At 44.8% G+C, this 25,650-nt stretch overlaps 9 protein-coding genes across 14 annotated transcripts in view; 4 read left to right on the top strand and 5 right to left on the bottom strand.

Annotated features, from left to right (window-relative positions):
• The window catches only part of LOC6593772 (carbohydrate sulfotransferase 4), a 33,855-nt gene extending 31,585 nt beyond the window's left edge, over nucleotides 1–2,270 (bottom strand). The window contains exon 1 of one of the 2 annotated variants that reach the window (XM_026987386.1): nucleotides 1,092–2,270. In XM_026987386.1, coding sequence (XP_026843187.1) covers nucleotides 1,092–2,017 — 926 coding nt within the window. In that variant the 5' untranslated portion in view covers nucleotides 2,018–2,270. The remainder of the gene's footprint in view (nucleotides 1–1,091) is intronic. The other variant, XM_026987385.1, reaches the window with a different exon arrangement.
• A 715-nt stretch (nucleotides 2,271–2,985) lies between these two features.
• Nucleotides 2,986–4,363, bottom strand: LOC6593773. The gene is made up of 3 exons (XM_002018929.2): nucleotides 3,759–4,363; nucleotides 3,520–3,696; nucleotides 2,986–3,462 (listed from the first exon to the last, which is right to left on the bottom strand). The coding sequence occupies exons 1-3, from the start codon at nucleotides 4,346–4,348 to the stop codon at nucleotides 3,135–3,137; spliced, it is 1,095 nt and encodes a 364-aa protein (XP_002018965.1). The 5' UTR covers nucleotides 4,349–4,363; the 3' UTR covers nucleotides 2,986–3,134.
• A 424-nt stretch (nucleotides 4,364–4,787) lies between these two features.
• On the bottom strand, nucleotides 4,788–10,512 carry LOC6593774 (coiled-coil domain-containing protein 102A). Of its 3 annotated transcripts, none has more exons than XR_003408592.1 (8): nucleotides 10,324–10,512; nucleotides 10,190–10,260; nucleotides 10,088–10,127; nucleotides 9,490–10,010; nucleotides 8,885–9,425; nucleotides 6,563–6,729; nucleotides 5,515–5,638; nucleotides 5,441–5,458 (listed from the first exon to the last, which is right to left on the bottom strand). XR_003408592.1 is itself a non-coding variant. In XM_002018930.2 (8 exons), exons 1-8 carry the CDS (start codon nucleotides 10,474–10,476, stop codon nucleotides 5,630–5,632), a joined length of 2,145 nt encoding a protein of 714 aa, XP_002018966.1. In that variant the 5' UTR covers nucleotides 10,477–10,512; the 3' UTR covers nucleotides 5,570–5,629. The 3 variants fall into 3 exon arrangements, 2 of the variants coding, with proteins under 2 accessions (XP_026843280.1, XP_002018966.1); XM_002018930.2 differs by lacking the exon at nucleotides 5,441–5,458 and adding an exon at nucleotides 5,771–6,413 and having other exon boundaries at nucleotides 5,570–5,638; XM_026987479.1 differs by having other exon boundaries at nucleotides 4,788–5,638.
• On the top strand, nucleotides 7,304–8,777 carry LOC6593775 (glutaryl-CoA dehydrogenase, mitochondrial). Its single transcript, XM_002018931.2, has 2 exons — nucleotides 7,304–7,786; nucleotides 7,855–8,777. The coding sequence occupies exons 1-2, from the start codon at nucleotides 7,324–7,326 to the stop codon at nucleotides 8,646–8,648; spliced, it is 1,257 nt and encodes a 418-aa protein (XP_002018967.1). The 5' UTR covers nucleotides 7,304–7,323; the 3' UTR covers nucleotides 8,649–8,777.
• Nucleotides 10,513–10,693: 181 nt separating the features above from the next.
• Nucleotides 10,694–11,352, top strand: LOC6593553 (PHD finger-like domain-containing protein 5A). The gene is made up of 4 exons (XM_002018932.2): nucleotides 10,694–10,781; nucleotides 10,849–11,039; nucleotides 11,107–11,192; nucleotides 11,254–11,352. The coding sequence occupies exons 1-4, from the start codon at nucleotides 10,730–10,732 to the stop codon at nucleotides 11,258–11,260; spliced, it is 336 nt and encodes a 111-aa protein (XP_002018968.1). The 5' UTR covers nucleotides 10,694–10,729; the 3' UTR covers nucleotides 11,261–11,352.
• LOC6593554 (coatomer subunit epsilon) lies at nucleotides 11,285–12,336 on the bottom strand. Its single transcript, XM_002018933.2, has one exon. The coding sequence runs from the start codon at nucleotides 12,277–12,279 to the stop codon at nucleotides 11,356–11,358; it is 924 nt and encodes a 307-aa protein (XP_002018969.1). The 5' UTR covers nucleotides 12,280–12,336; the 3' UTR covers nucleotides 11,285–11,355.
• A 275-nt stretch (nucleotides 12,337–12,611) lies between these two features.
• On the top strand, nucleotides 12,612–13,674 carry LOC6593555 (ATP-dependent (S)-NAD(P)H-hydrate dehydratase). Its single transcript, XM_002018934.2, has 2 exons — nucleotides 12,612–12,938; nucleotides 13,004–13,674. The coding sequence occupies exons 1-2, from the start codon at nucleotides 12,612–12,614 to the stop codon at nucleotides 13,577–13,579; spliced, it is 903 nt and encodes a 300-aa protein (XP_002018970.1). The 3' UTR covers nucleotides 13,580–13,674.
• A 650-nt stretch (nucleotides 13,675–14,324) lies between these two features.
• On the top strand, nucleotides 14,325–15,444 carry LOC6593556 (kynurenine formamidase). Of its 2 annotated transcripts, none has more exons than XM_002018935.2 (2): nucleotides 14,325–14,495; nucleotides 14,567–15,444. In XM_002018935.2, exons 1-2 carry the CDS (start codon nucleotides 14,369–14,371, stop codon nucleotides 15,346–15,348), a joined length of 909 nt encoding a protein of 302 aa, XP_002018971.1. In that variant the 5' UTR covers nucleotides 14,325–14,368; the 3' UTR covers nucleotides 15,349–15,444. The 2 variants fall into 2 exon arrangements, with proteins under 2 accessions (XP_002018971.1, XP_026843003.1); XM_026987202.1 differs by having other exon boundaries at nucleotides 14,549–15,444.
• LOC6593557 (proteoglycan 4) lies at nucleotides 15,376–20,528 on the bottom strand. 2 transcript variants are annotated; one of them, XM_002018936.2, is made up of 4 exons: nucleotides 20,325–20,528; nucleotides 16,667–19,751; nucleotides 16,420–16,600; nucleotides 15,376–16,350 (listed from the first exon to the last, which is right to left on the bottom strand). In XM_002018936.2, the coding sequence occupies exons 1-4, from the start codon at nucleotides 20,373–20,375 to the stop codon at nucleotides 15,705–15,707; spliced, it is 3,963 nt and encodes a 1,320-aa protein (XP_002018972.1). In that variant the 5' UTR covers nucleotides 20,376–20,528; the 3' UTR covers nucleotides 15,376–15,704. The 2 variants fall into 2 exon arrangements, with proteins under 2 accessions (XP_002018972.1, XP_026843002.1); XM_026987201.1 differs by lacking the exon at nucleotides 20,325–20,528 and adding an exon at nucleotides 19,816–19,993 and having other exon boundaries at nucleotides 15,705–16,350.
• Between the last annotated feature and the right edge of the window lie 5,122 nt (nucleotides 20,529–25,650).

Raw genomic sequence — 25,650 nt, 5'->3', positions numbered from 1 at the left:
GAACAGCAAGTGTTGGAACAGCAATGAGCCTTCCCCATGTTCGTAATTGCTGATTGATTAATGAGAACATAAATGATATAAATCTTATCTTGCATTAAGGAAGGGAATAAAAGTGTAATATTTGTGTGGAATATTTTTTTTTAACCCAAAGATAACTTAATTACCTAATATGTTATTTGCTCTGAGCAGCAGACAAAGATTGGCTTGATTTCCAGGTATTTCCCTCGAGTGGAAATGGAAGCGGAATACTCGTCCAGACTCAAGTGAGTCTGAGCAATCACTTCAGAGCAAATGGGACGGGAATACCGTTGATAAGGCAGCCAACGTCATAAATGTATGGAGTATCCGCTTCGAGTAACCCAGTAACCCGTATAATCTTTACTACCTCCGGGTAAACATCTGTTTAAAAGCGCTTAAGTAGTCTCTAAAATCTATTGCGGCTGTAAAATGGAAAGATAGGCGAGTGTCAGGAAGCCAACATTTGATATGGCAGCCGAGCCATCCGCCGATCAGTTTATCAATGGATTCATTCGGAGAATAGACTAATCGTAACCATAATTTATCTAAAACCACTTTTTGTCGAGCCCATTAATTTGTAAATTCTTCGGTGATAAATAGTTCACATTTTACTGCAGACTTAGGCAAAGTTCCGCAACATTTTGATAAGCTCTCAAGGGTTCTATATGCAGGCAAATACTCGTACGATAAGCAGTATACAAGTTGAGCAAGTCCCAGGCGGAGAAACTTAGAAAAACCACACAACAAAATCTGAATGTATGCCTCAGTAATTATCACAAAAGGCGGGAGCCTTGGCCTGCTCCAAGATAATCGAAATGAAATGAAATGAAATGTAGATGAGAGAAGCACACAAAGAAATTGTGGGGGCCATGCTGTGGGATGTTTCTGTGGGATTAAATACGCATCAGGGTAAGTCCCCGAGCAAAACGACTGCAGTTTCTCTATTGTTCCATTCATCACGAACTTGGGACACCGCATAAACGCATCACGACATTATCTATCGCCTGGTTATCTATCGCCTTTCACTTTCTATAGCCTGCCCCCCCCAATAGTATGTGTCGTGGAGCACTCACCTTTGGTCCTCCAGCAGTTTCTCGGCCTGCGCCAGGCGCAGCCGCACCGTCTTCATGCTTTGAATGGGGAAGAGACGACAGAAGCGCGTGAGGAAGTGGGGCCGCCAGCAGAAGCGCGGATACTCGCGACAGACGTCCCACAGTCGGGTGTTGTGCTCGAAGAGATATGTGTGCGTCTTTCCGAAGTTCAGGTAGTCCGTCATGTCGGCGTAGTCGCAGTTGAGGAGATTCTTTAGATTCTGGACGGCCAGGTCCTGGTCATCGGGATCGCGAACCTGCTTGATGCCAAAGTCGAGCAGCGGCTCGTAGTGGTAGTAGTTGCCTGGAATGGAGTTGAGTATGTCCCCCAGGAAGGTGGAGCCCGACCGCCAGGAGGTTACGACCACACTGCGGACGGGCGTGCCGTTTGTGGCGGGCGTCATGTCACTGAGCCGCTCGGCCCCGCCGCGCGGGTACTCGAAGTTCTCCATTTCGGTGAGGATGCGCGACCGTTGAGCCGACAGGACATCCGCTATAGTAGCTGTCAGGTTGTAGACGACAGTCTGCGAGGGCTGCTGCTGCATCTGCTGCTGCAGGCGTTCGTAGAAGGAGTTGCGGCCTAGGCTGTTGGAGGGACCTCCATCGACGCCATAGGCGGCCGCCTGGCTGAGCGAGGCCGCTGCCCCCGCCGGGCCGCCGCCCGATCCCTGGTTGAAGGGCGTCGTGAGAGGACGATGCTGGGTGGTGGCTATCAGCAGCAGGATGCACAGACTGCCCACGCCACAGATGCCAATGAGGTTCGCCCGCCGCGACATTCTGCTGCGTCGACGCTTCGAGTTCAAACTGACGCGCTGCTTAGCGCGTGTCCTGCCAGGATCGACGGTGGTATCACCAGCGTTCAGTAGCGCACACGACTCCAAGTCCGCATCCAGTTCCGCTGTGCTCATTTGTGGCAGTTAATGCTCCACTAATTGCTGGCAATTTAACAATAAACACACTTTGCACTCGGACACTTTACACATTCCCCCTGACACGCTCGCACTCGCACATACCGCGGGCCCCCTTAGCTGGAGGACATTTCAATTGTTATTCTTGCAGACGCTGGACGTTTCTATCGCGTTTATTAATAATTTTTTACGCGCTCTAAACAAAAGTCTCCGTTAGCACACGTCCGGTCGGGTCCAAAATATAGCGATCAGTGTGACCGCGGATTTATCGATAAAACATACCCTCTGACCCTCAGAAATATACCGAAACATACCGCCTCATTTTCAAAATATACCGTAAATATACTGACGAATTCAAGTTCTATTTTACATATTCCTCGTTTTTGATATTCCGTCGAATATTACTGGCTATATAGATCTCTCAGTTTAGCCCAGATAATTTTATATGATTGTTGAATCAATTTTAATCAGGATTAACTACTTTTAAGTACTTGCATGTTTTTTGTTTTGACAAAAACACGATTTCAACAAAAATGTTCAATAGTCGCAGGTTGTCTGTAGACAGACGATGAGCTGCAAAATATCGTTTAAAACAGAGACTATCTAGTTTCTGCATAATTAGAGCCTGGAATGACACACATTTCCGCAATTTTATACCATCCATTTCCCCCAGGCTGTCTGGAATTAGCAACATGTTTGTGTATGGAATGGGACTCAGTGTTGTCAATCGGGTAAAAGAGGTTACGACTGGTTACGAGTGGTGCGCGCCAAATCTAACCTTTTTGAATGTGAGCGATAAGGATTTAACTGTTGTCAACCGGGCCATTACCGATTCAAGAAATGCGACGATTCCCTCAATTTTCGGCCTATCGATTATTACATTTATCGGAACGAAACTTAATATTATTAACAAATAAACTTTGAACTACCAGAACGAGGAGGTCCTAACTAATAGCAGCGGCAGAATATTACTTTTAAGGATAATTTCTGTTTTACAGTTTTATCTCTTCCCATAAATGCAAATACATATTCCTATTCGAAAATGGTGGTACAACATCTGATTAGCACGATAACACTTTTGGGTCAAGTGTTGGCGCATAAATTTCGAATTTGAAATTCAATTCTTGGCGGTCAACGGCTCAAAGGCCTCGGGTAAGAAGCCTTCAAAGTCTTTGATGATACGATAGCCCCACACATTCATTGCTTGCTTGCAGACACTCTGAATGTTTTTCACATCCTCGACCTTCATTTTGTACATCCAATCGTAGGCCGGTTCATTTGCATGCCTCCAGGGAAACTCCCAGCCATCGCCCTCACGGTGAGCAATGCGTGGATGGACACCGCGGCTAACCTCTTTGGACCGCTTCATGGGCAGACCGTAAAAGTTGAAAACATTCAGCATGATCTCTTCGGGATCATGGACCAGGTCTTCGTATCGTATGACTCTGTTGGACACTCTTGGTGCTGTATTGAATGCTTAGAATTTACAATTAAAGACATACCCGAAGCGCTGCGGATATTGTTTCAATAGACGCAGTGCGGTGTTATAATCACTGACCATATCACTGCACAGACTCGCCGGCATACAGTCTGGACTGTTGGCACACCAAGCGCTGTTGGCACGTGTGTGCATCGTGCCGCGGGGATCGCGTATCAGCAACATAATCTTTATGTTGAGACTGTGGGATGGGGAAGAAACCAATCAATATCGAAATCATTCAAAGGTATTCGATGTACTCACTCCTCTCGCTCCAGCAGGGTACTCAGATACTCGAGCCTCAGATTGTACACGGCCATATTGAGGAACGGATAGATTTTGCAGATATCCGACATGACTTTCGGGTCCCAGCAGACCTCGCTCGGATAAATCAGACTGTTCTTCCACTGCACGCCATAAAAGCGTCGGAAGGTGGACGATTGCAGGCCCCAGCTGAGCATCGGCGCCGACTTGTTGTAGTCGCAATTGTACAACGCCACCATCTCCTCCAGCGCCTCCTTATTCCTCTGCTCCGCATTCAAACGGTTCTGATAGGCAATCAGTGGGGCATAGTGCTGATAGCAGCCCGGCTGAAAGGACAAGTTATCCAGCAGCTTCAGGGCCCCCGAGCCCCGGAATGTGACCAGCAGCGAGCGCACAGGCTCACCGCCTGTCTCCAGCGTGTATTTGGTCAAGTTGCCCAGGTGGCGGGTCTTGTAGGCGAGCATCGACCGTTGTAGTGTCACCGGATCGGGCATCAGCATGGGCAACAGCAGGAATATGAACACAGCATACGACAAATAGATGGCAAAGCAAATGCAGGTAAATTTTGTACTACGCGATAACTGAACCATGATTGAAAACTAAAAATTTTTTATTTGATTAACAGAAAAATTTTGTATAAATCTCAAACTTTTGCTGGTTAGTGTTCTCACAAATGATTTACGTAGAATACTATGAAAAAGAATGCCTGGGCAAAAGTCGACTGTGATCTGAGTTCACACAAGTTTTTAAATTCGAGTTTATACATATTTTCTTTTCTTTTTTGGTTTTTTACCGCTGCTGGAGGGAATTAAATGGTCACAGGACTCGAAGTGCTCTATCTATTTAATGGTTCGCTCAATTCTTAGACACAAATAATATCTGAATACAAAAACATATCGAAACGCTGGATCTGCCAGCCACACACTCCAGTATTCAATCAATGGTAACATCCAAAAACTTTATTGGAATATCAGTTGTAGTTCGTTATATATGTATGTATACATGTCTAAATATTTGTTATGTTGTAATTTTAATAGTTAATTATAAATTGGTATTTTTAAAACACTAGAATACTAATATTGCTAAATTATAATACGTATAATATTCTTCTTTCAAATATGTATATACTATATATTCTAGATAAGATTCAATATGCCGCTGCTGCGAATCAAAGTGTAATCGTTTGGAAAAGTAAGCGAAAAGGATATGGGACTAGACAAACGCACAGATCTCGAGATTTTGATATATATTAAATTATTTCCGATTCACAGCCAGCAGCATACTGGACTCTGTTCCGATTAAATTTTGTAAAATTCCTATGGGATTTCTGGCACTCAAAAATCGAACCTGTATTATGAGTCAATACGTATATAAATCTGGTAGTAAGTCTGTTAATGTGGTTTAGTCTGTGTTGTTCAAGAAGGCAAGGGATTCCAATGGCGATTGAGATGTAAGGGATCCTAACAACTGTATTATCTGCGAGTTAAGCTCATAGAGAAAAGAGATATGGCCAGCTAAAATGTCTGATAGTAATGCTTAGTATAAATGGAATATTTGTGAAGATAAAAGCTTATTAAATGACATAGTTTACTGCTGATCTATGGGGATTCGTGTGCCAAAAGAGTGGTTCCCTCTTGTTCACATAAACTTATGAATTGATTCAACTAAGGAACAAGTTGATGGTGGTCCTCAAACATAGCCTAGGATCATGGATTGTACCTTGAGACCTATGCTCCACCAACTTTAAAGTACTTACGCATTTTGGGGTGAAATTAATACTAGCATTTAATACCATAGCCTTCAATCGAATTTGTCTTCAATCGCTATTTCCTTCGGTCTCATCGTCCAGCAGTAAGCTTGTCGAACCATAGCTACGGAGTCTGCAAACATAAAAGACAGAAATTAGGTCCTCCACTCTACAATACTAGACGGAATAAATACTACCAAAATAATACCAGAAATGAAAAAAGTTAGTAAAAGATGCGAAGAGAACATGGTTCCGTGCGGCTCACCTCATCGTCGGATACCTTGAGACCATCCAGATTAATACTATTCCTGGCATAGCCCTGCTCCTTCTCGTGCGCCTCGTACAGCTGCCTGTTCATCTCGTCCTTGCTGGACGCCGAGGAAGGAGTACCCCCATTGGTCATGCATTTGAGGGGCAGCACGAGATTCGAGCGATTGGCGCTGCTGCAGTTGCTGCTGCTCCCGGCACTACCGTATCGGCCATGTCCGTTGCCCGACCGCTGCCTCTGGTGATGGTGATGCGATCCATGGGGATTGTCAAACTTCTGCTTCGCCCGCTCAAACTCCAGGTTCCGGGACTTTGACTCGAAGATGTTCTCCTCCAGATGCGTGGGCTTTGCATCGTAGAAGGCCGCTGCTGCCGCCGCCGCTGCCGCAGCCGAGGCAGCTGCACTGCTCTGTTGCTGCTGAAGCAGCGTGCGCTCCGTGTGACTGGAACGCTTTACAGAAGCCGCATGATGAACAGCGGCATCGCTGCCATTGTGGGAGCTGCGCATTCCCGCCTGAGAATCATCAAAGATCTGGCGCAGATCATTGATATTCGGCAGACAATCGTTGGGCAGCTCGACGGCTATTTTGTTCCTCAACTGAACGCCACCCATGCCGCGCAGCTGCGGACTGGGGGCTCGTCTGTGGTTTAGTTGGTTACGAGGGGGTGTTAGGAGTGGAGTAGAGTAGATTAGCAGGCACCCGCACCAATGAAAAGTTAGTTGTTTTAGGGGAAAGACTTACTAATATGTACATGTACTTGGGTATGCTTGTGCTTGTGCGAGTCTCACCTGTTCTGTAGATGTTGGATTTGCACCTGAAAGCCCTCAGTTTGGCCCACTAGTTCATCGTTGGAGCGCTGCAGACGCCGCACCTGATTCACCGCCGAATCCAGCTCGTCTTCGGCGCCCGCTAATTCCCTTTTTAGCTCCTCCACCCGCTGCCGTAGGCGTTTGACCTGGAACGGAGGAAAAGAGATAAGTGATGTTGTCCGTTGCATTGGAAACAGGGTTTCCATTCCAGTCTACACAAACATGCACGCCCCACTATCACTATTCCATTCATTCCACGATCCATGCTTAAATATAGCCACAATGGGCGTGCGCAGATAAGCTTCCGACCCCCGCTAGGCCAGATGCGATAACAATTGGAAACTTTTCTATCGTCAAGTCCAAAATAAAATGTGTGATAGTGCGAATATTTAGGGGCCGCAGATTATGATCATCCGGTCATAACAACAGTATTTTCGGGGTAAACAAGTCCCAAGGTGGGCCACTCTCGCTCTCCGAGTGGCTTATATTGTGGTCACTTGTTTTCGCCATGTGAAAGATAATATGCCGCCTAAATTGAGAGCAAGCTTCGGGCATGTTGAACCCTATTTTAATAAACTTTGAAAAACCAGAGATTGGAGAGAGTAAACCTGTTGCAGCTGTTATGAAAGCTTCGAAGCTTCTTGGGAGCTTTCTTCATTTCATTTCATTTATTCAACCGGAGCAGCTGTAGCTGCGAATTTTGTACGAAAAGGAAAGCAAAACACGAAAAATATAGAAAAATGATTGCGCAAAGTGTGATAGGAAAACTAATAAATCCGTGTGCTCGCCGCTTGGCCAGCAGCAAGGCTGCAGCTCCCAAATTCAACTGGCAGGATCCCCTCAACCTGGAGAGCCAGCTGACCGAAGAGGAGGTGGCCATTCGCGACGCCTTCCGCGGCTACTGCCAGGCGGAGCTGCTGCCCCGCGTGAAGATGGCCAATCGACTGGAGCAGTTTGACAAGAAGATCATGGAGGAGATCGGCAGTCTGGGCGTGTTGGGTTGCACCCTGAAGGGCTACGGCTGTGCCGGAGTGTCCAGTGTGGCCTATGGCCTGCTCACCCGCGAGGTGGAGCGCGTTGACTCCGCCTACCGTTCGGCAGTGAGTGTACAGAGCTCGCTGGCCATGGGAGCCATCTACGACTACGGCTCAGAGGAGCAGAAAGAGAGATATTTACCCAGCATGGCGCAGGGCAAGCTGATAGGTGAGTGCCCAAACAGGGGGACTGCCTTCTTACAACGGAATAACTATTTTGTTTCTTCCTCACCACAGGGGGCTTTGGCTTGACCGAGCCAAACCATGGCAGCGATCCGGCCGGCATGGAAACCAATGCCAAATACGACAGCAAAACGAAGACGTACATCTTGAATGGATCCAAGACATGGATCACCAGCGCCCCCATTGCCGATGTGCTGGTTGTGTGGGCCAAGTGCGAAGATGGCAAGCTGCGCGGCTTCCTAGTGGATCGCAAGATATCCGGTAAGGGCCTGGACACCCCCAAGATCGAGGGAAAATTCTCGCTGCGTGCCTCACCCACGGGCATGATCCTCATGGACGATGTGCGAGTGCCCGAGGAGCAGCTGCTGCCCAAGGCAAGTGGCTTCAGTGGCCCCTTCAACTGCCTGAACAATGCCCGCTATGGCATCGCCTGGGGAGCCTTGGGCGCCGCCGAGGCCTGTGTGGACATAGCCCGTCAGTACACCCTCGATCGCAAGCAGTTCGGACGCCCATTGGCGGCGAATCAGTTGATCCAGAAGAAGCTGGCCGATGCCACCACAGAGATTGCCTTGGGCCTGCAGGGCTGTCTGCAGGTGGGTCGCCTCAAGGACCAGAAGCTGCACACACCCGAGATGATCTCCCTTCTGAAGCGGAACAATACGGGCAAGTCTCTGGACATTGCTCGTCAAATGCGAGACATGCTGGGTGGCAATGGAATCAGCGATGAGTACCATGTGATCAGGCATGTGATGAACCTGGAGTCGGTCAACACCTACGAGGGCACCCACGACATTCACGCTCTGATTCTCGGACGTGCAATCACCGGACTGGCGGCCTTTGCCAACTGATTGATGAAGAGAACGGAGCGATGGAGAGAACTGCATTTACAGAATCGTTAGAATGTTACGTGTCATATGGAATAAAAGTATCTTTGTTTAAAAATGTTCCCTTGTCCAAATAAACATCTCACTTTTAAATTTTCTTGCCATTGATAAGCTGATATGCCTAATCTCGTTCTAGCTACAGCTACAGCTACTCCATAATCATTTATATCATCAGATAAGGTATACATAGATTTACTTACCTCTGCCTCGTATTGCTCTGCCCGGCGCACTGCGTGGCTCAGCTCCGTGTTGGTCTCAGCCAACAGTTTCTTCAGCTTGGCATGTGACATTTTCACCTCGCTGATCTCCTTGTTGCGCTCCGAGAGCTCCTGCTGCAGCGCGCGAAGCTCCACATCGTTGGCCTGCATTGGGCGACACTTGCGATCCGAACGCTCCTGATAGTCACGCAGCTCGGCGCGCAGCTTTTTGTTGTCGCGCTCCAAGGCCAACTTTTCAGACTCCAGGCGCTCCCGCTTGCCCCATTCCGAGGCGTTTTCTGCCTGCAGATGCTCCAGTTCAGTTCGCAGCTCTGTGAGACGGCGCTCTAGGTTCTCACGTGCGGCAATCTCTTCCTGCAGCGAGTTGTTCACGATGCGCATCTCTGCCCGATGCTGCTCCTGCAGGGTCAAGAGCTCGCGAACCGCTTCCTGCTTGGCTGAACGCATCTCCTCGTGACGTCCGCGCACATCCTGTATCTCCAGTGTCAGCTTCTCAATGCTCTTGTGAAGTTCGTGCTTTTCACTGGAAAAAAAAAACCAAAGTTTGAGCAAACAAAAAGAAGGGGGGAGGCCATCTATTGACTTACTCCCTTTCGGCCTGTAGAGTTTTCTGCGCTTCATCGAGTCGCAACTGCAGCATGGATATTTTTTGCAGCAAGTAATCTTCGTCAAAGTCATCCTTGGACAACTGTTGTATCAGACGCTTCTCTTCGGCAGCCGCGGCCTCATCAAGATCTGTCAAATGCTTTGGCATGGCTCCCTTCATGGCAAACTCCTCAATGTCCAGATCTTTCACATCGTTGGTTAGTTTGGTGACCAAACCATCCTCGCTATTGATATTCTTCAGGCCATCCGAAGAAATGTCCGGCGAGCAGTTGGCGTCGCGTCCGTTGGCTTCGGCATCCTCGTTGGTGTCGGCCCGATGGAACTGGCCCGCATGCTTCATCATCAGCGTGTGCACCTTCTCCATTTCCTTCTTCAGCTGTGTGATCTGCACCTCAAGATCATTCTTCTCGCGCTTCAGTGAATGTGCCTCCTTCATTGCGACGTCCAGTTTAACGCTTAACTGTTTGGATTCTTCCCGGGCCTTGTTCCGCTCGTTGCGTACCTGCGAAAGAGTTGTTTTTTGTTATCAAACAAATCCGTGCAGCTTATTGATTCAACAGCCGCCATGGCAACCATTACCTTACTCCATTTCTCGCGCCAGTTGGCAGTGCAATCAGACCTGCAAAAAGAGTTTAGTGATTAACAGACGGTCGGCAAGTAGCTCTCTGGCTCTCCACTTACCACCACTTCATGGTCTTCTCCATCTGCGCCGCCCTGGCACGCGCCTCATGCAGTTCGCGTTGGCGTTGCGACTTTTTCCGTAGGGAAGGGAAATCATTAATATGGAAAACTTGTTGTCGTTGGGCTGTACTCACCTCTCGGGCCTCCCATTCGGTCTCACCGAATCTCGCTGACATGGTATTCCCCATGACGCCAACGCCGCCCACGCCATCGCTGGGCAGCCGTCGACTGCCGCCACCCACCGGTGCAGCAGCTGCACTCTGCGTGGTAGACGCTGCCTGTGACATTTTCTAGGATTCTTGGTGTGTTTCGGTTACATCTGTTATATTAAAGTTGTTTTTTGCACTTTTTATTTAACAAAGCGAATACAGAAAATAAATTGCATCGAAAACAACAAACATCGATGTTTTTCCACCTCTAGCACCCAACATCCGATAGAATGACAAAAAGAAGAAAATCGAAACGGTCACACTGCAACGCCGCTAGTTTTTTCGCTAAAATTGTTTTTAATCGAATTTTTAAAAGAAACGTAAATAAAACATGGCCAAGCATCATCCCGATTTGATTTTTTGCCGCAAACAACCTGGCGTGGGTAAGACCTTTCAGATTTATAGCCATTTCCTGTGCAATTGTAATGTTTCATCTACCACGCGCGGCAGCCATTGGACGCCTCTGCGAGAAGGATGATGGAAAATGCGTGATTTGCGATTCCTACGTGCGTCCCTGCACCCTGGTGCGGATCTGCGATGAGTGTAACTACGGATCCTATCAGGGAAGATGTGTTATCTGCGGAGGACCTGGAGTGTCCGATGCATACTACTGCAAGTCTTGCACCATGCAGGAGAAGGATGTGAGTAGCACCTGCAATTCATGGATTGGAAGGGGATTTTATTAATTGTGTGGTGTGTTCTTTCCAGCGCGATGGCTGCCCCAAAATCGTCAATCTGGGCAGCTCCAAGACTGATTTGTTCTACGAGCGAAAGAAATATGGCTTCAAACAAAAGTAATTATCCCAAAAGAATTCCAATCTTTGTGATTTTAATAACATCTCTTTCCCTTTGCAGCTACTAATTTGCACCTACTGGATACCTCTTACACATTTCTAATCAATTTTTATTGTAATTTAATGAATACACATAGAAAGTTTTGATATAAACTTGGAATTATTAGACGGCCAAGAGTTTCTCCTCGGCACCTAGATCATACTGCAGACAGAGGCGATCGAACTCTGTTGACTTCTTGTCCAGGTCCGTGATGAAGTCGCTCTTTGGGTAAAATTGACGCAGCTGCTCCAGATACCGCGTTATGTTTTCCGAGGGCTTGCCCGTCAGATGCGACAAAACCATGAGATTAATCAGAGTGTCGTAGTCGTTGTGCTTCTTTATCAGTGACTCGCGCAGAGCAGCGTCGGCTTCCTCGTAGCGCTCCAGGCCCAAGTGGACCACCGCCTGGCCATTGAGCAATGCCGGCGTGGGCTTGAACTTCTCGCAGAACTCCTGGTAGATGTGGAAGGCGTCTTGCATCTGCTCCGTACCCTGCGCTAGGGCCACCCAGGCCTGAGCAAGCTGTGTTAGGGTGGCATCATCGCTGATCTCCTGCATTTTGGCCACCAGCTGCTTGGCCAGATCGACACGATGGAGGCGCAGCAGGCATTGCACAGAGAGAGCCATCGACTCGAGATTAGTGGAGCCATGCAGGATTTTCAGGGCGTTTTCGAACTGCCCGTCGTAGCAGTACACAATGGCGGTGGCAATGTGCCAGAGATTGGTCTCATCCTCATCGCCGGCCACCTTGTCGGTTAGCTTCTCCAGCACTTCCTCGCACCGGGACGGCTGCTCGAAGGCCTCGTGGACCAGACGCAAGGCCTGCAGCGGCGTCGAGCTTCCCTCCTTGATGTCCGAGGCAATGATGCGGCCCGAGTCAATGGCCAGGTACGACAGGTACATGTAGGATAGCAGCTCCGCTCCAGCCGTTCCCTGCTCGGGCAGTACAAAGTTGATGGAGCCCATAAAGTTGCCAATGTAGTACTCGTTTCGGGCATCGAACAGCACCGCATTGGTATCCTCTTCGTTTTGCTGGCCCCTGCTCATGTTGATGAGATTTTCCTGGATATATTTGACAGAAAATTAAAAACGTAAACCTCTGAGTTGGCTTTTAGAGGTGGGAAATAGAGATGCATAAACATCGATGTCATTCTTTGTGAAAACATCGATTCTATTTTTGGGAATCGGATTTAAATTTAAACATAATCCAGCATATGATACGATTCACAACAACAATGTTTAGAAAAGTGTTCGTTCCTATGACACATCCATCTGTATGGTTAGTGATTAAGCTGATTGCAAAATGATTAGTACCGATTTAATAATGTTTTGTGTTATCGATACCCATTTATAAATAGTATACGAAGAAAGTCAAAACAATGTCAGCAATTAAAGAGATCCCTGTAAATTTGCCAAAATTGCTTACTTTGTTCAAGACAATTGTGCCGAAACTGACAAACGACAAATATAAAGGACAATATGGGCGAATTGGCGTTATCGGAGGCTCATTGGAATATACCGGGGCCCCTTTCTTTGCGGCTATAAGTTCCATGAAAGTTGGTGCTGACCTATCGCATGTCTTCTGTCAAGCAAACGCGGCCCCAGTTATTAAATCTTACAGCCCCGACTTGATTGTTCATCCAGTATTGGACTGCTTGGATGCTGTTGATAAAATTCAGCCTTGGTTAGAGCGTTTACACGTGATTGTGAGTAAATCCTTGAATTTTGTTTCAATTTAATCAATTGATATTCTCATGTTTGTGCTTTAAAGGTTATTGGCCCTGGATTGGGTCGGGAACCACTTATTTTGCAGACTGTAACAAATGTGCTGAAATTGTGCACAAAGTTACAGAAGCCAATTGTAATAGACGCTGATGGGCTGTTTATTCTGAATGATAATATTGACCTGGTGAGCGGACAACGGAATATCATACTGACCCCAAACGCTATGGAATTTCGTAGATTGTTTGGAGAGGACGTGAATTCTGTGCGTCAAAAAATGTCCTTTCTGGGAGATGGTGTTGTGGTCCTGGAAAAGGGCGTAAATGATAAGATTCATATTCCTCACACCAACGAAGTTTACTCCATGCCCACGGGCGGTTCTGGTCGCAGATGTGGAGGTCAGGGGGACTTACTTAGCGGATCTCTAGCAACGTTTTTTTACTGGTCACTGCAATCCAATCAGCCCAATCCCGCGTATATAGCAGCTTGTGCTTCAAGCTATCTCGTGAAGAGAGCCAATTCTACTGCATTTAAAAAGTTTGGTCGAAGTTTGCTAGCTAGTGATATGATAAATGAAATATCCACAGTTTTTCGGTCTGATTTCGAAGACGCGGAAACTGGATAAATAAGGCAAATAAATAACTAAGGTATGATGTTTCCTTTTTCTAGATGTTTAAGCCTACTAATCAGAAAATAATCAAAAAATTAAAATGAATTTATACCACGTTATTTATAGATTAATAAAATTAATCAATTATAATTTCCATGTAAAAATACTTCATTTGACTGACTTCTAGCCGACTTTCTCGTATCATTCAATCCATTTTGAAAAACCATTGAAACCGTGCAAAAAAAATCATGGATTCCATGGCACTGTTCGAGAAAAAACAAATCTAAGTGCTATTCAACTCGCACTTTTTCTATAAGCCATCAGTTTTCGAAGCTGTTTGACAGTAGGAAATGGGAAAACTGAAAACCGAACGAAATTCAAACGACAAAGAGGAAAACGAAAATTAAAGTAATGAAGATTTAAATATTAAAACAGAATTTTCATGAGAAATAAAAAGAATACATCTCAAAACAAAAAAAAAAAGTTTTTGTTTAGATCGATTTCTTCGATATTCAGAGAAAAGCGATACAACATCGATAGTATCGGTGTTTTGCAGGGACGCCAAATCTTCTCAGATCCAAGGCTGTAAAATACTTTCCAGTGGGATCAGTTTGGCATAAAAAAGTTTAAAGTTCAAAGCCGGTTAGACTTGTTCTAAAAACAACTCATATCTGAAAACTGCTCAGTACTTAAGCAATCTGCATTATAACACTCAATTTGGATCGACAATTTGTGACACAAATTTCCTGTACTTTTTCAGTTATCATTTGACCTCGAACCGAGAAGAGAGATATTCTTATCACTATGTATAATCCCAAAAGCACTGACCTGGAGCGCGATTACTTTCCCAGTTATCACACCATACGGTTCCAGGACCAGCCCGCACCCAATCTTGCCGTGCAACTCCATTTCTTACAGCTAACAAAGCAACGTAAGCAATCTAGAAATTAATTAAGATTTAAATGATGATCCTATTATTCAAAGATGCTGATACCATTCCAGAGGGTAAAGATCTAACTACCAAGCAGGGAATTAAAGTGGACCATTTACGATATGGCGGCCAAGACGATCGTCAAATCGTGGACGTCTTTTACAACGATTCCACCACTGATTCCTCTCCCCTCTTTGTGTATGTTCACGGGGGCTACTGGCAATTCCTGGACATAACGGAGTCATGCTCCATGGTCGGTCCGTTGGTGCGTCGTGGCTACCGCGTGGCTGTCATGGACTACAATCTGTGCCCACAGGTGACCCTGGAACAGCTGATGCTGGAGTTTACCAATTTCCTAAACTGGACTTTCGCATATGCCGAGAAAATAAAGACCACAGAGATACATTTTGCTGGGCATTCGGCGGGCGGACATATGCTGGCACAGATTCTAAACGCACCCGAAGTAGTAACCCCCGAGAGGCGCAAGAATATCCGCTCGTTGATCTTCATATGTGGTGTCTATGATTTACGCGAGCTGTGGTCCTTGGAAAATGTGAATCCCAATAATATTCTAGGCCTTAACGCCGAAAAGGCCGCGGCACTGTCGCCCATTTTGTGGAAATATCCGGATGCCAAGTCTTGGAGTTCCATAAAATTCCATGTGATGGCCGCAGAGCACGAAAGCTTGACATTCATTGAACAAAGTCGCGTCTTTGGGCAGGTTTTGGAGAAGGCTGGCTTTCCCACAAGTTTCAAGGTGATACAGGGATACGATCACTTTGATATTATCGAGGAAACGGCCATCGATGACTCGATTATAGCCAAGAATCTGCAGGAGATCCTTAAACTTTAAACAGATTTGAACGACTCCAAAGTGAAATATTCTCAATTATTGTTTCTTAGTGTTTTTGTAAAACAATCTTAACTTAATAGTATGCTCTCGTAAATATGTACAATTTGTTGGGTATTTTGTGTTGCTGCGGGTTACAAAAACACCATACACCTCGGGAAAGTGAGGGTGTACCAGGGGGGCTGGGCAGAATATACAATATAATTTATAATACAATGCCATTCTGGGTAAGAGTGGAAAAGAATTAGAAAATAATCAACTAATATTGGGGTTGTTAAAACGAATAAATTACTTATAATAAACAAAATTTAGGTGGCAGGCGGCTGTGGCTGTCCTGCAGATGCGCGTCCGCAACGAGACTATGACTCTTCGTCGGAAATGATAATCTCAGCGGCAATAACGCGTTTCGGTAACGCATTCGAACTTTGTTTGCTTTTCTGTGCCTTTGCCTTCTCGTTGATGACGCTGGCATTCAAACTAGAAACGGATATAATTTTCAGTATGCCATTGGGCGGGACATCATTGGGCTTTGAATTGGACTTGGGGTTTGCCTTCACATCGCTGTCGGCAGTCTCATCTCTCGTTATATCTATCACATCCTTCGAACCCACCGGCGCATCTGTCTTTGGTGTTGTCTCAGTTGCTGTTTCAGTCAATGTTTCCGCTTCAATCTCCGAATCGGCATCGCTTATGTCGCCATTTGTCTTGAATTTTTCCACAAAATCATCAAGATCCTCTTCCTCCTCCTCTTCCGATTCGGAGTCCTCCTCTTCATCATCGTTATCAGCCTCATCCTTATCATCGCTGGCAGCAGTAGCAGCAGCAGCATCGGGGGGGCCTTCTAAAGAACCATTGAGCAAGGCGGCCTTGGCTGCTGCCTGAGCACTGGTACAAGGCTTGTCATCGTCTTCCTCTATCACAGCTGCAGCAGCTGCCGCTTCCTTTTGCTTTTTGAGACGAGCCTCGCGCATGTTGTCCGCATTGAGATCCTGCTCCCGGGAATATCTAAAAAAGGGGAATATCTCTCCGAATTAGCAACGAAAGTAGAAGGAAAATATTACTCGAATTGCTCACTTTGCCAGTACATCACTAATTTTGGTATGCTTCTTGGTGTTCTCCTTTAGCTTGGCCATCAGCTCCGGGTCCGTGGCAGCCGGATCCTTGACACTGCCCGTAAAGTGGTTAGCGGTTTCGTACAGATCCCTTTTGCGTTTAGACTGCAGCAGTCGCCCCACCGAAAGGAAGGCATCGCTGGCTGGAAACGAGCGAAGGGAGATAGAGATTCAGACTTTTCGTAGCTTGAGGCGGTCTGCGGTCTTACCTATTAGCTTCATCTCGAAGGTGGCCAGGCCCATTTCATTCATTTTGTTGCAGTGCTCGAGCAGCTGCAGGACGTCGTGGTAGTCGGGGAACTCCTGCATTCGATTTACAAAGGATGATAGCATACGATTGAACTGGGGGTAGGGACTATCCTCGAATCGGATCGGTTGCTTCAGCTGGCGAAAGGCACTCTTGCTCTCGCCGGTTAGATCACAGATTTTCTCATAGATTTCGCAGGCGCGCTTCTTGTAGCGCTCCACCGTCAAATAGCTGGAGTTGTCATCATCATCCCAGTCTACTTCAGAGTTCTCCAGCGCCTGGATTCTCTTGTTTATCCTATGCAGTGCGATGTTCATTCTCCTGATGCGTTCATCGGTGCGTTTGTCGATGGCAGGGGCTACAGACTCTTGGCCAGCATCATTGGGCTTCTGTTCATGCTGCTGCTCGCGTTCCTGCTTTGACTCTTTTCCTGCCTCGAGCGTAGCGCGTGTGGACGGGTTGATTGGAGGGACTTCCTTGACTGGAGCCTCCTCTGGCTCTGGCTCTGATGTAGTCACCACCTTCGCCTTGCGTCTTGCCTTCAGCTCATCCACCACACCGCTGAGGTGCATATAGACCAGATCCGACTCGGCTTTGATCCTTTCTATGGCCGATTCTAGTAGTTTCCGAAACCCGCGCGACCTTACAAAACTCTCGTGTACACTGTAATAATATTTTGTTAGCTTTGTTTCAATGAGTTTCGTCATTTCCTTTGATGTATCCGTTTCTGCGCAGAGTTTAAGAAGTGCCGCGTATTCCGGAACAAATGGATCACGTTCTGCAGGTTTTGAGGCAGGTTTCTCTCGCGGTGGTGTTGGCTTCTTCTCCGATGGCTGCTTCTCGGATGGCTGCTTAGTGGATGCCGTCTCAGGCAGATCGTCCAGGTCGACGACTATTTCCGCGGGTGGAGTAGCCTTTTTCACCTGATTTGGTGGTGTTGGTGTGACTGTTGGAGAATTGAGTCTGGAGACCGCTGGCTTAATCCAAATCGGTTTTTTCTGCACCGCCGTCATTGTCTGTATCAGCGCTTTCTCCGTGTGATTCGTTCTGGTTTCCATCTCCTGTTTCTCTGTGGGCGGCGTGGTGGGCGGTGACTCCACCAGAACAATGGTTGGAGTCGCCGGCCGCTGGTCGCGTTGCCTTTGCTGCATCTGGAGTTGCTGTTGGTTCTGCAGTTGTTGCTGGGCCAGATGCCGGCGCCAGTCCTCGTCGGATTTCTTGAGCACAGTGATCGGCTGGATTCGCTTGATGTTGTTAGCCGGCTTAGCGGGCACTGGCGAGATGCTCGCGCCTGGCAGGGAGTTCAGCTTAAAGGCAGACCCCTTGGGGAGCTGCTGGTGCTGCATTGCTGTCGCTGCCGGCGGCGGTGTGGTTGTGGGTGTTAGCTGGGGCGTAATGCTTGTGGTGGGCGGAAGATTCACCAGCAGCGGCTCGTTGAGCGACGCTGGACAGTGCGGTGGTGTGGCCAGCAGCCGTTGCGGTGGCGCAGAACTGGCCGTAAACGACTGCAGTTGGGAAGTCATCGGAGGCGTGCCTGACTTGCTACCGGAGCTCTTATATGGCAACGTGCGAGCGGCACTGGAGGCCGGGTTGGGTACTTGCTTCATTGTGAGGCCCGGATGAACACGGGGAACGGGTGTAATTTGTAGAGCGGATGAAGCTCGGCCTGCTGGTGGATTGATCTTGGCCGCAGGACTGTGGGCTGGCGGGGGAGGCGATGAAATCATCTGCAGTGGCGGCGGTGTCTGCTTCTGGACGAGATGAGCAGGTGGTGGCGCCCGCTGCATCTGCTGCGGCTGTTGCTTTTGCTGCATCTGAAGCGTTCCTGCTTTCGCCGGCGCCTTCTGCAGTGTGGGCAGTGGTTTCTGTGTCACCTGCGGTTTCTGAGCCGGCGGAGACGCCGGCTGTGGTTTCTGCTGCTGCTGAACCATGGACACCCGCTGTGTCTGATACTGCGGACCGCTCAGGACAGCCTCCTGAAGTTGCTGAGCCATGAGCTGCTTCTTTTGTTGCTGCAGATGTTGATGCATTTGTCCCAACGTCATCTTTTGCTGCGGAATGCTCAGCCTGACCGTGGTTTTCTCTTGGAGGCCGGTCGTGGCATTGAGCTGATTTTTTGGAGGCCCAGCCGCCAGTGGCTGCTGCTTTTGGGACGTTACCAAGTGCTGTTGGGGGACCACTGGCTTGGGGACTACTGTCTTAAGGCCGGCCACCGGCTTGGGCGCTACTGGATTGGGGGCAACGGCCTTGGGAACTATTGGCTTGGGGGCCACTGCTGAAACTGTTATCTGATTACTGGGCATCGGTTTCAACTGGTTTGTGGGCGTCATCCTAGCCTGGTTTATCGGCAACGCCATCATCTGGTAGCCGGGAAGAGGTGTCCCCTTCATGCGATAAATGGAAGTCTGCTGCACCTGGAAATTGGGCGTCGGCTTCGGCTGGTAACCGAGCGCTGGCTTCGCCTGGAGGTTAGGCGAAGGCGTAGACGTAGGTGTTGGCTTCACCTGCTGAATGGGCGACAGCTTAACTTGTTGGGCGGGCGTCAGCTTCACCTGCTGACCAGGCGCAATCTTCACCGGCAGAGTGGTCGTTGCCGGCTTCACCTGGTGATTGGGCGGCACACTGGTTATCATAATGCTCTGTCCGAGGGGCTTGCTGTTCGGCGGCCAGCCAGCTTTCTGAGCCATTGGCGTTTTCTGTGGCTTATTCTTATTATTGTTGTTAAAGATATTGCTGTTGTTGTTAAATTCATGCATGGAGGCAATCGAAGTGATCACCATCCCATTGCTGCTGGCGGTGGCGTTTTTGCCGTGCTTTGTGATTGTTATGCCACTGGGTATGTGCATAGGTTTGAGAGGGTGCAATTCGGGCGGAGTGGATGCTGTTTCTACTGATGTTGCTCCGCCCAGTGATCCCAGTTTGCCGCCCACTCCTCCGCCTCCTGACACGGACGCTTTCGGTAGGTTCGCAAGCTTTTGCGGCAGGTTCTGTTTTGCTGTCCCATTCCGGGGCTTCTCCAGGCGTCGTCGCTTGGCACCAGGGGGTGACTGCAAGTGTTAAATGGTTGAATTAGATGGATCCAAAAAAGACCTTTCCTAAGAATTAGGCTACCTGTTGGCTGGGAGTTTTTAAATTTTGAATGAAAACAAACCCGCAGAAAACTGGCGCCGGATGCAGTGTTGAGCATGCTTTCACATGTGTGCGTGTGGGTGGGTGACTGTATGAGTTGTGTAGAGTGAGAGAGCGCGCGTAATGTGCAATTCTTTGAATTTCGAAACTGCTTCGCGGATTCGAGGGTTCTCCTCATAAATTACGCCTTAAATAAAGCTACTCCGGGGGAGAGAGAGAGAAACAATGCACGCACACAATCAACTGGTTTTAGCTAACGTAATTAACATTATTGGACCCATTGCAATTGCAAGACATCAAAACTCTACACCTCTGGTCTGGCAGCACTCTGCACATTTGCACTGGTATGTGTGTTTCGCTCTCAATAAAAGCAGCGCGAAAAAAATTTATTTCACATACATTGTAATACACACACACACACTTACGCACAAACCCTATTTAAAATACAACTGTACTTTTCAACACACAAAATCGACCGTTTATAGCTTTACCTCTTCCTCCGATTCCGAGCTTATATCCACACAGATAAGCGACGCAGCCATGGTTTTGCGTTAAATACTTGCACTCAATTTATAATATCTCTTCTCAGCGTTTTGATAGTTTTACTTGACATACTATCGTTGTTGCCAGCTAGTTTTTCACGCATATGTGTATGCTGTGTCTGTGTCGACTGAACGCTCTCTATTATATGACGATCCATATATATTACGCCTGCTTAAATTGCCTGTGCGTGTGTTTGTATTGTTGCTTTGCATTTGTTTTTTTGGAGAGTGTGGAGAGCTTGGATAGCTCTGACATTTGCGGCGTTGCCGTATCATTTTTGAGTCTCATGGCGATATTATATTCGATATTCGTCTATTTTTATATCGAATATTCTAAATGTAAGAATCAAGTAGAAAAGTAAGCGCGATGTTTAAACGTGTCGAATGTCATGTCATGTCATGTACTTTGTAAGATGTTAATTAAATGGAATAGAAGGTATCTTGGACCGAATTGAAAAACCGGTTACGGAACATAGATGAGGGCTAATAAAAACAGTTTACTTTTCCCACTTAATATTACAACATAGCAATATAGCAACAATAAAATAACACAATTATCGGAAAACGCAACACTAAAAATATCAACACTAAAACAATTAATTGGAGAGGGAGGTGGGCAGAGAAAAACGTAATAAATTTGGGGGAAAAAACACAAATTTCATAATTTGTACAATTTAATAGTTTATCGATCGATATAGCTCATGGATCGATGTCTGTGGATTTAAAAATTCGCACGAGCGGACATGTGTTCTACATATTAACTTTAAAATTAATTCTAAAAAAGACGTATGATTTTAAGAACTTTTCTGTGGCTTTATCATATTATTTGTTTCTGGATTTTATTACCAATAATAAGAGTAGAAGGACAGAATGGTTTACGGATTTTGTTTGCAATCTCAACAAGTTCCCGTGGATTTTTTATGGATTGCACGGGTCAAAGATGAAAATTCAATAATGAATATAATGAGATCACACCGTAGCGGTAGGGATAATTCTTAAATTCAGTTCCACTCTCAAGGCATTCATTGGCTTATTTTGGCATAAGTACCCGATCTCGCTTACATTTTCTCAAATGATGATAAGACCAAAGATCATATAAAATTGTATATTATTTAAAGATAATTTAATAGGTAGTCTAGTAAATTCTGAAAGAAAAATATTATTATTTTTGTAATTATTTTGTTGATGCTTTTGTAACTGTCATCCGCGTACTGTTATTAGATTTACATTAGTTATTAGTTGATACATAATATTTTCTGCACCTGAAATCCTTGTTAAGGATTATGTTCTGATCAGAGAATAAACATGCAAGTACTTAAAAGTAGTTCATCTTGATCAAAATTGATTCAGCAATCATATAAAATTATCTGGGCAAAAATAAGAGATCTATATAGCTGGGAATATTCGACGGAAGAAAGATTAACCAAGAAATAGTCGTCATAACCGGTTGACAACAATGAGTCCCATTCCATGCACACATATCCTGGGGGAAATGGATGTTATAGAATTGTGAATATGTTTGTCATCCCAGGCTCCGTAGGTATCAGGATCAAGATAAATATACACAAGATACTAATAATGTACTTGAATATGTCTAAAGACTATCAATTTGAGAAAAGGTCCTTATAAGTTACGTTTCATCTTCATATGAAATTATCAAAAAAGGGTGTACAAAGGCCTATACAAGCGTTATGTCTTCAAATTCCAGCGACATTGCAACTGTTTTTTGTTGAACTATTTTGCCTAAACCTTGTACAATAAAAGCAAGGACTAAAAACTGGCCAGTTAAGTAGAAAATTGATTCATTAATCGTATTAAATTATGTGGGCATGGCTAAATATTCTATATAGCTTGTACTATTCGACGGAATATGAAAAACGAGGAATAAGTAAAATAGAACTTGAATTCGTCAGTTTATTTACCGTAGTTTTTTAAATGAGATGGTATATTTTGAAATATTTCTGTGGGACGATATATTTTAACGATAAGTCCGCGGTCACGCTGCTGTCGATAGTGGGAACCATCGATAGTATACGATAGGTTTTCGAAAAACATCGACAGTGCAATCGATAGTTCTCCACCTATAGTTCAAAAAACATCGCTGACATTTAATATTAATTTAATTTTCAATGTTATATAGAAATCCAATATATGCAAGTATTTCGAATAGGCTAATCATGTATAGAATTGATTCATCAATCGTACAAAATTGAGTGGGCATGACTAAATGTTCCATATAGATAGTATTATTCAACGGAACAAAGATAATGAGGAATTGGTCGTTTTTTTGAATCGAATTTGAATTCGCCGCAGTTCGCCGCACTTCGCCGCAGTTCGCCGCAGTTTCGCTTTAGCAACAATGAGTCTCGTTCCATACACAATGTTGCACATTCCATACACACTGTTGCGGCAACATTTATTTGAAAACCGTATTTTAGTCAAAATAAATTACGTAAAGGGAATTAAAAGAAGCAATCTTGTAGAAAATACATTTATCTATGGGATAGAGCTAAGTGGGCATCTATATAGCTTGATATAGGCGATACCCGATTCGCCGCAGTTTCGCTATTGCAACAATGAGTCTCATTCCATACACAAACATGTTGCTAATTCCATGCACACATACCCTGGGGTAAATGGATGTTATAGAATTGAGGAAATGTTTGTCTTCCAAGGCTCAGTAGGTATCAGGATCGAGATAAATATATACAAGATACTAATAATACACATGAATAAGTCAAAAAATATCAATTTGAGAAAAGATCTTAATAAATTGCGTTTGATCTACATATAAAATTTACGACATAGGGTGCACAAAGGCCTATACACGCATCATGTCTTTAAATACCAGCAACATTGCAACTGATTTTTTGTTGAACTATTTTGTTTAAACCTTGTTTTAGTCAAAATACAATAAAAGCAAGGACTAAAAACTAACCAATTGTGTAGAAAATGTATTCATCAATGGGCTAAAATTATGTGGGCAGGGCTAAATGTTCTATTTAGCTTGTAATATTCGACGGAATATGAAAAACGAGGAATACGTAAGAACTTGAATTCGTCAGTATATTTACGGTATATTTTGAAATGATTCGGTATATTTTGGTATATTTGCACTGCGTGTCAGCAGTGTTGCCATTTTATTCTATTTAAGGCTAAATCTAGCTTATTTGAAAACGGAAAAGCTTGAAAAATTGGCGATCGTGTGAAATGTGTAATTGTGTAAAATTGAGGTGCAAGGATCTTATAAAGGAGCTTATTATCCAACTCAGAGAAAGGTAAGCTTCAATAGGATTTGATATTAAAAATAAATAATAATCTTCTGTTTAATTTCAGACTTCCAGATAATTTGGAGACATTGGAAAAACTGCACGTTTTTGCAGCAGAAAATGTACTCGAACATAATACAAATCCTAATGATCTCATTTCCATATTGGAACACTTCAACTATAGCAATATAGATGGAATTCTTGCCCAATATGGCAAAATTAACTTAGTCCCTTGGCAAAGTACAGATGACACTATAAAGCTTTGGTCAGAAGTACTGACTTATAAAGATGCTGGCAAATACAAACCTCTGGAAGAAATCGCTTTATTTGCCATTGAAATTTTAGTCTACCGTGGTCAAATGCTGCCATTGAACGTGTAATCAGTCAAATAAATATCGTTAAGACCAAGCTTAGGAACAAAGTGACTGTTAAATCCTTAAACTCAATATTAAATATAAGGTTTGTTTTAGTAATATTTCATTCATCAGAATACAATGTTGCCACAACTAACAATTATCGGAGAAATATTTAAATTTACTACGTTCCTTCGATAAATATACCGATTCGAGTAATAGCGAGTTGGATAAAATATTAACACAATTAGAAATGTGTACATCTATGTGTTTTTTTTTATTTTTAGCCTATTTTTTGGCCTGTTTTTTACAATTTTTAGCTTGTTCTAGCTTGTGTTTTCGTGAAATCTAGCTTATTTTGACGCTCAAAATATGGCAACACTGCGCGTCAGTAAAATTTTAGTCGTCGTGTCAAAACTTCATCAATCTATTAATTTCATTTTCAATGTTATATAGAAATCCAATAAAAGCAAGTATTTCGAATAGGCCAGTCCGGTATAGAATTGATTCATCAATCGTACAAAATTATGTGGGCATAGATAAAGGCCCGGTTGACAACATTTAAATCCTTGTCGCTCACATTCAAAAAAGTTAGATTTGGCGCGCACCACTCGGTATATTTTTCAAGTGAGACCGTATATACTGTAGAAACTGGTTTTCGCCGCCCTCCCATGTGGTGTTTTTTAGTGCTAAATGGTATTTTTGTCATCTATTAATTTAATTTTTAATGTTATATAAAAATCCAATAAAAGCAAGTATTTCGAATAGGCCAATCATGTATAGAATTGATTCATCAATCGTACAAAATTGAGTGGGCATGACTAAGTGTTCTATATAGATAGTATTATTCAACGGAACAAAGAATTGGTCGTTTTTTGAATCAAATTTGATTTCGCCGCATTTCGCCGCAGTTCGCCGCAATTTCGCTTTAGCAACAATGAGTCTCGTTCCATACACAATGTTGCACATTCCATACACACTGTTGCGGCAACATTTATTTGAAAACCGTATTTTAGTCAAAATAAATTACGTAAAGGGAATTAAAAGAAGCAATCTTGTAGAAAATACATTTATCTATGGGATAGAGCTAAGTGGGCATCTATATAGCTTGATATAGGCAATACCCGATTCGCCGCAGTTTAGCTATTGCAACAATGAGTCTCATTCCATACACAAACATGTTGCTAATTCCATGCACACATACCCTGGGGGAAATGGATGATATAGAATTGCGGAAATGTGTGTCATTCCAGGCTCTAATTAATGCAGAAACTATACAGTCTCTGTTTTAAACGATATTTTGCAGCTCATCGTCTGTCTACAGAGACCAAGAATTGGTATAGGGATCAGGATTTATTTACAAACACCTAATCGAATGCATGAATAGACCAAAAAAATGCAATCTAAAACAAGGCCTTTACTAATTACATTTGAAAGCAGGTTGGAAAACAGTATCTTTATACAATATTCACGAAATAGGGTATACAAATGGCCACACTCTGGTTGACAAGAAATGAGTCTGCAAATACCAGCAACATTGACGTCACAACCTACGACTGAACATTTTGTTAAAATCGTGTTTTTGTCAAAATAAAAGATTTTCGAGTACTTAAAAGTAGTTAATCTTGATCAAAATTGATTCAGCAATCATAT

Source organism: Drosophila persimilis, unplaced genomic scaffold, assembly GCF_003286085.1.
Source record: "Drosophila persimilis strain 14011-0111.01,24,50 unplaced genomic scaffold, DperRS2 tig00000124-arrow-pilon, whole genome shotgun sequence".
Classification (NCBI taxonomy): domain Eukaryota; kingdom Metazoa; phylum Arthropoda; class Insecta; order Diptera; family Drosophilidae; genus Drosophila; species Drosophila persimilis.
This window is presented reverse-complemented; position numbering and strand designations above follow the sequence as displayed.

Excerpts from the sequence above, each read along its gene's own strand:
- LOC6593554 (XM_002018933.2), bottom strand. The coding sequence starts at position 12,279 with ATGAGCAGGGGCCAGCAAAACGAAGAGGATACCAATGCGGTGCTGTTC.
- LOC6593773 (XM_002018929.2), bottom strand. The coding sequence starts at position 4,348 with ATGGTTCAGTTATCGCGTAGTACAAAATTTACCTGCATTTGCTTTGCC. Across the intron at positions 3,697-3,758 it reads ACCCTGCTGGAGCGAGAGGA|TCTCAACATAAAGATTATGT; the intron begins GTGAGTACATCG and ends CCCATCCCACAG. Across the intron at positions 3,463-3,519 it reads CAATATCCGCAGCGCTTCGG|AGTCATACGATACGAAGACC; the intron begins GTATGTCTTTAA and ends AGTGTCCAACAG.
- LOC6593774 (XM_002018930.2), bottom strand. The coding sequence starts at position 10,476 with ATGTCACAGGCAGCGTCTACCACGCAGAGTGCAGCTGCTGCACCGGTG. Across the intron at positions 9,426-9,489 it reads ACTCTACAGGCCGAAAGGGA|TGAAAAGCACGAACTTCACA; the intron begins GTAAGTCAATAG and ends TTTTTTTTCCAG. Across the intron at positions 6,730-8,884 it reads CAGAGCAATACGAGGCAGAG|GTCAAACGCCTACGGCAGCG; the intron begins GTAAGTAAATCT and ends CCTCCGTTCCAG.
- LOC6593553 (XM_002018932.2), top strand. The coding sequence starts at position 10,730 with ATGGCCAAGCATCATCCCGATTTGATTTTTTGCCGCAAACAACCTGGC. Across the intron at positions 10,782-10,848 it reads CCGCAAACAACCTGGCGTGG|CCATTGGACGCCTCTGCGAG; the intron begins GTAAGACCTTTC and ends CACGCGCGGCAG. Across the intron at positions 11,040-11,106 it reads GCACCATGCAGGAGAAGGAT|CGCGATGGCTGCCCCAAAAT; the intron begins GTGAGTAGCACC and ends TGTTCTTTCCAG.
- LOC6593557 (XM_002018936.2), bottom strand. The coding sequence starts at position 20,375 with ATGGCTGCGTCGCTTATCTGTGTGGATATAAGCTCGGAATCGGAGGAA. Across the intron at positions 16,601-16,666 it reads CTTCGAGATGAAGCTAATAG|CCAGCGATGCCTTCCTTTCG; the intron begins GTAAGACCGCAG and ends GCTCGTTTCCAG. Across the intron at positions 16,351-16,419 it reads ATTAGTGATGTACTGGCAAA|ATATTCCCGGGAGCAGGATC; the intron begins GTGAGCAATTCG and ends CCCCTTTTTTAG.
- LOC6593556 (XM_026987202.1), top strand. The coding sequence starts at position 14,369 with ATGTATAATCCCAAAAGCACTGACCTGGAGCGCGATTACTTTCCCAGT. Across the intron at positions 14,496-14,548 it reads CTTACAGCTAACAAAGCAAC|ATGCTGATACCATTCCAGAG; the intron begins GTAAGCAATCTA and ends TATTATTCAAAG.
- LOC6593555 (XM_002018934.2), top strand. The coding sequence starts at position 12,612 with ATGTCAGCAATTAAAGAGATCCCTGTAAATTTGCCAAAATTGCTTACT. Across the intron at positions 12,939-13,003 it reads TAGAGCGTTTACACGTGATT|GTTATTGGCCCTGGATTGGG; the intron begins GTGAGTAAATCC and ends TGTGCTTTAAAG.
- LOC6593775 (XM_002018931.2), top strand. The coding sequence starts at position 7,324 with ATGATTGCGCAAAGTGTGATAGGAAAACTAATAAATCCGTGTGCTCGC. Across the intron at positions 7,787-7,854 it reads GGCGCAGGGCAAGCTGATAG|GGGGCTTTGGCTTGACCGAG; the intron begins GTGAGTGCCCAA and ends TCCTCACCACAG.